The 8,715-nt window shown below is 38.8% G+C and overlaps 1 protein-coding gene across 1 annotated transcript in view; it reads right to left on the bottom strand.

Moving 5' to 3' along the window:
* Position 1: 1 nt before the first annotated feature.
* LOC102728118 (ubiquitin-associated protein 2-like) overlaps positions 2-8,715 on the bottom strand; it is a 92,471-nt gene continuing 83,757 nt past the window's right edge. Inside the window, exon 9 of the mRNA XM_081804074.1 lies at positions 2-66. Coding sequence (XP_081660200.1) covers positions 2-66 — 65 coding nt within the window. The remainder of the gene's footprint in view (positions 67-8,715) is intronic.

An 8,715-nucleotide genomic window follows, 5' to 3' on the forward strand; every position in this document is an offset into this window, starting at 1 on the left:
GCTAAATACTTACATCTTCAGTCCAGTCGTCTGTTGTCCACTCTTCCACAGAATTCTTCCAGGTTCCTGTTGACAATAATCATAGTTTACATCACAAAGCCAAATACTATCTTACTGCAAATAATTCTCTGTTGTATACTGCACAAGATGTGTCATGTATCTCATTAGTAATTTAGTTTACAATCCAAGAAATATGAAGCTCCTGATCTATTCTCAGTAAAATGTCATGTTCTCATATACCAACTTAGCTAGGTACTATCCACATAACCTCAAAGCAATTTCTGAAACTGATTTTGCATCAGTGTAGATCATATTCAAGCAATTCTGCCATAAGTATGAACACAGCACAGATACACACAATGAGATCCTTATGATATATAAAACTTAGAACAAAATTATGAAGCGGTCTGCCTTGGACCCTAATTTCATGTAGATTACAGAGTTTCTAAATTTATACAGGCATCCTTTTTATATTTATTCCATTCTATGGTTTTCTAATAGATCCCCAGCAAAGGTTAGTCCTGTTCACATGAAGTATGGTGCTGTAACTCCTGATTAGGTACAAAGGATCTGCTCAAACAATTGTTACAGAACAAACATCTATCAAATAATTAAGTGCTTTAAAAAGAAAGCATTTGTGGTGGCATCTGGGTGGCTCACTTGGTTAAGCCTCTGTCTTCAGCTCAGGTCATGATCCCGGAGACCTGGGATCGAGCCCTAAGTCGGGCTCCATGCTCAGCGGAGAGTCTGCTTCCCCCTCTCCCTCTGTCCCTTCCCCTGCTCCTTCTCTCTCTCTCACTCTCAAGTAATAATAAAATCTTTAAATTTTTTTTTAAAGATTAAAAAAAAAAAACCATGTGTCCAGAAATGCTGACTTTAGTATTCAGAGATCCTGTATAAGTACAGGACCATTATTTTAAAATATACATGCAAATACACACCCAGAGAAAATGGTTTTAAAAGAAAATATACCAAGATATCAACTGTAACTACCCCCAGGAAGTAAGACTGTCAATGTTTTCGTTCCTTCCAACAGGAAGAAATGAGCTGAGCATCTGACCTACAATGAAGTCTGTGTGTAGAGAGGACAAAAGGAAGAGAAGGGAACACTCTTGAGAAAAAAAGGCAGGTAACCAGATCTCATCTCCTTGGAATCAGGTCAATAACCTAATAACCAACTGCCTCATAAATAAATAGATGTTATTACCTAGGAATAGAGTCCTTCTCTATGGAATCTTTTGATTGGATGTCCCTAGTTTAGGACTGGTTATGGCAAACACAGAATTGATGCATTTATGCAGTATGGCTCCCTATAAAATATCACCTAAGATATGCTACTACTTGGGAGATTTTTTTAAACCTGCGAAAATTCCCTGCTGTGAGAAACCTACACATATCACTGATAGACTTTATCTATTATTGTGGATCATAGGGCATATATATTATAGGAAGGAAGAATGGCAATACAGGCACTCATTGTTCTTCCGTGCTTCTCAACTGCATGTATCCTTGAAATAACTGTAAAGATTCATAGAGAAAGATCTGAACTGACAATCTGATCCTTTGTACTGGTTTACTCACCATACTTTTTTTTTTTTTTAGATTTTATTTATTTATTTGACAGAGCACAAGTAGGTAGAGAGGCAGGCAGAGGGAGAGGGAGAAGCAGGCTCTCCACTGAGCAGGAAGCCTGATATGGGACTCGATCCCAGAACTCTGGGATCATGACCTGAGCCAAAGGCAGCCGCTTAACCAACTGAGCCACCCAGGCGCCCCCTCATACCTTTTAATGGTTTCCATAATTTTTCCACAAATGTCATAAAACAAATATCCCAAAACATCTCTCTGAATTAAAATATTTTCTTAAAACTAGAAAAAAGTTATAGCCTAAGTGAAAAAACAAAACATGGGGGCGCCTGGGTGGCTCAGTCGTTAAGCGTCTGCCTTCGGCTCAGGTCATGATCCCAGGGTCCTGGGATCGAGTCCCACATCGGGCTCCCTGCTCGGCAGGAAGCCTGCTTCTCGCTCTCCCACTCCCCCTGCTTGTGTTCCTGCTCTCGCTATCTCTCTGTCAAATAAATAAATAAAATCTTAAAAAAAAAAAAAAGAAAGAAAAAACAAAACATGCAATTAGTCCCAGTCGGAAATCAGTACTGAAAACTTGTTCTCTAAGACCTCTGCACCGACTTCTTGGAGATCACCCTGTACACAAACCTTAATAAATCTAAGGCAAGCCATGTACATGCTCTCCACTCTTATATTCCTTCTACAATGTGACTTTCTTCTAGGTACTAATAATACATAATCTCCAATCTTTGAATATATCTCCTTCGAAACTTCTCTAAGTAAATTTATAATTTTAAAAGGACACAATTAAAGAATGGACAGTACACACTGTTCTTGGTGCCACCTCCATGCAACCTACCATATGCTCACGCTGTCAAATTCATCATAAGAGACAGTATTCTAAAGATTAACAGATTCTGGGGTGCCTGGGTGGCTCAGTCGTTAAGCGTCTGCCTTCGGCTCAGGTCATGATCCCAGAGTCCTGGGATCGAGCCCCACATCGGGCTGGCTCCCTGCTTGGCGGGAGGCCTGCTTCTCCCTCTCCCACTCCCACTGCTTGTTACCTCTCTCACTGTGTCTCTCTCTCTGCCAAATAAATAAATAAAATCTTAAAAAAAAAAATCAAGAAATTTTATGAAAAGCTGAGGCTGAACCTAAGCAGTTTTAGGAACATTCTAATCAAGAAACAGAAAACAGGGGCACCTAGCTATCTCAGTCTGTAGAGCATGGGACTCTTGATCTTGGGGTTGTAAGTTTAAGTCCCACACTGGATGTAGAGATTACTTAAAAATAAAATCTTAAAAAAAAAAACAAAACTTGAAAGTTGGAAAATACTAGAAAGATAAAAAGAAGGGATATCCCAAAGGAGAAAAATAACGATGAAGCATTAAAAAGCCTTCTATATAAAATATTAAAAGTATCCTAAAGTTTACAACATACCTTTTTTTTCCAAAAATTTTTAAGTTGTGGTAAAATACTCATAAAATTTAGTCTTGTGATCATTTTTAAATGTACTCTGTGGTATTAAGTTAAAGCACACTTTCATACACATGATGTAAAGAGATTGGACTAACACTTAAGAGACAGGGGTATTTTGAAAATAATTAAAACACGAATTTAGACATGTAGAATACAGTCAGAATGTGAGTACATTTACTAACTGGCAGAAGACCATATATGTAGTCACAAGCAGAAGTGCAACATGGTAAAGTGGTTATGTCAGGCAACAGAGGGGATAGCCCCTTATCAGAAATCAGGGCCAACTGTTGCAGTAACCCACCCTAAATACATAGACTATAAAATTATGAGACATTACATAGAGACGAATTTGGTTCAAGTCCTAATCCTATTGTAAAATATTAGAATTTTACAGTAAGACTTTGGTCTCCATTATAGACCTATAAACCTACACCTCAAACTATGGGAAAATGTCAGTAACAATTTATTTTCAGCTCATAACAAATTTGAGATGCATGCTTTATGTTCAACTTAACTTGATGTTAGCCCTCTATCAAAAGCATACATAAGGCAGCCACACAGGAAAAAGGAAAACAATGAGTTAAAAACCTCTGCTGTCTTGAAGGCCAATCTATAAAACACTTCCATAATCAAAAGTTGATATTTAATCAAGTAGTTGTAAAAATACAGTTTTTACAATTATACAAGGTTTTCTTAGCTAGCCTTGATTAAAATGGAAGATACTATAAGCATTTTAGGAAATTTTTTCTTTTTAAAGTAAGCTCTGTGCCCAACATGCTGCTTAAACTCATGACCCCAAAATCAAGTCGCATGCTCTGCAGATTGAGCCAGCTAGGCACCCCCATTTTAGTAGATTTGTAACTAAGGGAAATTTTTCAATTAAAACAACAATACCTTTGAGTCCATAAAAATTTTTGTTTGGCAGATCCTGAGCTACAATATGAACATTTGATGCCAGTTCTGCAGATCAATGTACAAGGGAAGGTCTTAACATATTAAATTAATGAAGGTATTCATCAAAAGAAAAACAGGTCAGCAACTTAAATAGAGAAAGTAAAGCGTCAAAGCTATGTCTATGCTGTGCATCAGAGAAGAAAACTTACTGCAATCCATATTGTGACAGCCCACTGTGACTCAACTATAAATCTTATTATTAGCCAGATGGCCTCTGAATATTCAACTGCATCAACTACCCTTGTTCATATTCCCATGTTCATCAAACTCCCTTCCCACTTGTCAAGAGCATTCCAATGTTTAACAAGTTATGTTTAGTATGTTTAAATTTAATAAATTAGCATTCTGACTACCCTTCAGTTTTTCTACTTTGGTTAATGGAGGTCTGCCTCTAAGGAATGGATTTATTATCCTGTCAAAAGTCAGGTTTCTGAGCCTATAATTATGGCTGAGGGCCAGACTTGGAACTCTGTGTTTTCAACAAGACAATGCCACTCTATGACGCCCCTAGAGAAATACCCAGGCTCTATCAACGGAATCCTTTAACTGTATTTTGCATTAAACATGTTTGCTTATTTTTTTAGCAAGGAATTGGCTACTCTAAATGAGAATGAGGAGAAGGAGGGAGAAGAGATAGACACAAGACAGAAAAGAACAGGAGGCAGAATGAGAAAAGAGAAAAGTAACAGTTAATCAACTAATTCAACATTGTTTCAACACCTGATTTCAAAATCAATAAAGGTTATGAATAAAGCTGCTTTACATTCTGTGCAGGTTTTTGTGTGGCTATGTTTTCATTCCTCTTCAATAAAAAACAAGGGTTGGGGCGCCTGGGTGGCTCAGTTGTTAAGCGTCTGCCTTCGGCTCAGGTCATGATCCCAGGGTCCTGGGATCGAGCCCCCATCGGGCTCCCTGCTCTGCAGGAAGCCTGCTTCTCCCTCTCCCACTCCCCCTGCTTGTGTTCCCTCTCTCGCTGTATCTCTGTGAAATAAATAAAATTTTTAAAAATAATAAAATAAAAAATGGGAGTTTTATAAATATTTCCTCCTTTCATCTTATTTATTTTCTTCTCAAGAACCAAGTTTTTGGGGCACCTGTGTGGCTCAGTCGTTTAAGCATCTGCCTTTGGCTCAGGTCATGATCCCAGGGTCCTGGGATCGAGCCCCGAATGGGGCTCCCTGCTCAGCGGAGAGCCTGCTTCTCCCTCTCCTTCTGCCTGCCGCTCTGCCTATCTCTGCTCTCTATCTCTCTGTCAAATAAATAAATAAAATCTTAAAAAAAAAAAAAAAGAACCAAGTTTTTGTTTTATAACTCGTGCTTACTGTGTCCTATATAAGAAATCTTACCTAACCCAAGGTGGCCTAAGATTTGCCCCTGTATTTTCTTTAGAAGTTATCCTACCAGGTTTCACATTTAGAACTATTACCTACTTGGGGCGCCTGGGTTGCTCAGTCGGTTAAGCGGCTGCCTTCGGCTCAGGTCATGATCCCTGGGTCCTGGGACTGAGCCCCACGTCCGGCTCCCTGCTCAGTGGAGAGCCTGCTTCTCCCTCTCTCTCTGCCTGCCTCTCTGCCTACTTGTGCTTTCTCTGTGTCAAATAAATAAATAAAATCTTTAAAAAATAAAAAAAAATTTAAAAAAAAGAACTATTACCTACTTGATTTTATTTTTTTTGTGTAGGACAGTGTAATAAATACCACTGAAGTGCCTTGAAACTGTTGTCCTAAGTCAATTAATTAGCCATATATCTATGGGTTTATTGCTAGATTTGCTATTACATAATTGATCAGTCTCAATGCTTTTGCCAAATCCACAGATTATTGTAGCTTTAACTTTTTAAGGGGCGCCTGGGTGGCTCAGTTGGTTGAGCGTCCAACTCTTGGTTTCCGCTCAGGTCATGATCTCAGGGTCATGAGCTCACGCCCCATGTTGGTCTCCATGCTGGGTGAGGAGCCTACTTAAGATCCTCCCCCACCAAAAAAAAGATTCTCTCTCTCTCCCTCTGCTCCTCTCCCCTCCCCCCCAAAGAAAGAAAGAAACAAACTTTTGAAATCAAGGCATATGATCTAAATGTTGTTGTTCTTTTTCAAAATTCTTTGGGCTATGCCAGTTCCTGTATTTGTCTATACAAATTTATTTATTTATTTTTAAAATTTTATTTGACAGAGAGAGACAAAGCGAGAGAAGGAACACAAGCAGGGGGAGAGGGAGAAGCAGGCTTCCCGCCGAGCAGGGAGCCTGATGCAGGGCTGGATCCCAGGACCCTGGGACCATGACCTGAGCCGAAGGCAGACGCTTAACAACTGAGCCACCCAGCTGCCCCTAAATAAAATGTTTTTAAAAAAAATAAATTTGGGGGGCACCTGGGTGGCTCAGTCGTTAAGTGTCTGCCTTCGGCTCAGGTCATAATCCCAGGGTCGGGCTCCCTGCTCGGTGGGAAGCCTGCTTCTCCCTCTCCTGCTCCCCCTGCTTGTGTTCCTTCTCTCGCTCTCTCTCTGTCAAATAAATAAATAAAATCCTAAAAAAACAAAACAGAAACATTTTATTTATTTGCCAGAGAGAGAAAGCGCGCGTGCGTGCGTGAGCGGGGAGGGTGGGGGGGGGGGCACCAGACAGAGGGACAAGTAGGCTCCACGCTGAGCAAGGAGTCCAATGTGGGACTCCATCCCAGGACCCTAGGATCATACCCTGACCTGAAGGCAGACGCTTAACCAACTGAGCCACCCAGGCGTCTCTTCTAAAAAACTTCAAAATCAAGTTAATTTACACAACAATAATCTGCTAGGATTTTTTTTTTTTAAGTATTTATTCGAGAGAGAAAAAGAGAGCATGCACAAGTGGGAGGGGGCAGAGAGAAGCTGACTCCCCGATGTGCAGAGAGCCAGATGCCCAACTGAGCCTAAGGCAGATGCCCAACCGAATGAGCCACCCAGGTACCCCTGCTAGATTTTGATTCAACTTGTATTGCACCTAAACACCAATTTGAGAAAAAATAACTTTTTAATAATATACTGAATGATCCAGTTCATAAACACTGAGTATCTCTCCCCTTTGTTGGGTCTTGATATTTCTCATCAAGATGCATAATTTTCTACAAATATTGCACACATTCTAAGTATTTCATGTTTTTATAATACTGTAAATAATACTTTTTTTCCTTTTTAATTCTCATTTGCAATTGTTCATTGCTAGTAGAGAAACACAGTCTTGATTTTAGGGGTGGTCACAGAAGTATATGCATTTGTTTGACTTCACCTACTTGTACCCCTTAAAAAAGATAAATATTATTGCCTATAAAATTTATCTCAATAAACCTGACATTTTTAAAAACTAGCAAGATAAATTTTCACAAAGTGTAGTACCATGAATTAATGTCCAAGGAGAGACTCAGTAAAAACTAAGTTTCACAACAGTGAGAGCTGAAATATATAAAAATGGTATATCTTTCCATTTATTTCTTGAAACTTGATTCCATGTTTTAAATATAACATTTAACATTTTCATAGGTAGAAGTCTTACCATCTTGCTCATTACACTTCTTCCTGAGCATTTGATGTTTTTGAGGCTCCTAATTTTTTTCAATTTTCTCTTCTTTGTTGATGGTTTATAGAATATATCTTCTATTGAACTCCTACCTAGCACCTTTTAAAACTCCCTTATTCATTTTTTTTTTTTTTAAGATTTTATTTATTTATTTGACAGAGAGACAGCGAGAGCAGGAACACAAGCAGGGGGAGTGGGAGAGGGAGAAGCGGGCTTCCTGCCGAGCAGGGAGCCCGATGTGGGACTCGATCCCAGGACCCTGGGATCATGACCTGAGCCGAAGGCAGATGCTTAACGACTGAGCCACCCAGGCGCCCCTCCCTTATTCATTTTTAATATTTTATCTAGATTTTTATATCACTGCCAGGAATGACAGGTTCTTCCTTGTCTTTCTAACCCTTCTGACTTTTTTCATTCTTTACTGTAATGATTACAACCTCTAGTACACTGTCATATAGAAAGAGTAAGAGTAAACTCCTTTATCTTGTTCCAGAGAAAAAATATACAACACATCACAATTAACCATAACACTTGCTGTAAGTTTTGTAGACATCCCCTACCTGATTAAGGAAATTTCCTTATATTCCAGATTTGCCAGTTTATTAAAAAGTCAGAAATGGATGTTGGGTTTTGTTTGAAATGCTAAGAATTTTCAGCTTTACTCAAAGTATGAATAATACTTATTTTTGTTACTGAGATATAATTTGTACAGCATAAAATCCACTCTTTTAAAACACACAACTGAGCAGTGTTTAGTATATTCACAAGTTGTAAAACAATCATGACTATCTATTCGAGAATATTTTCATCACTCCCAAGAAGAAATCTTGAACCCATTAGTAGTCACTCCCCATTTTTCCCAAACATTCCCAACCCTATGCAACCAATAGTCTACTTCTATGTATCTGCCTGATCTGGGTATTTCATACAAATGAAATCACACAATATAAAGTATGTGGTCCTTTATGACTAGTTTCTTTCACTCAGCATGTTTTTAAGATTCATCCAGTTACAGCATGCATTAGCACTTCATTCCTTTTTATAGAATGAATATTCCATTGTATGGATAATATACCACATTTTACTCATCCATTCACCCACTGAGGGACATCTGATTTGTTTCCATGTTTTGGCTACTATGAATTATGCTTCTATGAACATCTGTACACAAGG

This window comes from Leptonychotes weddellii, chromosome 14, assembly GCF_054177405.1.
Source record: "Leptonychotes weddellii isolate Sample4059 chromosome 14, ASM5417740v2, whole genome shotgun sequence".
NCBI classification, from domain to species: Eukaryota; Metazoa; Chordata; class Mammalia; order Carnivora; family Phocidae; genus Leptonychotes; species Leptonychotes weddellii.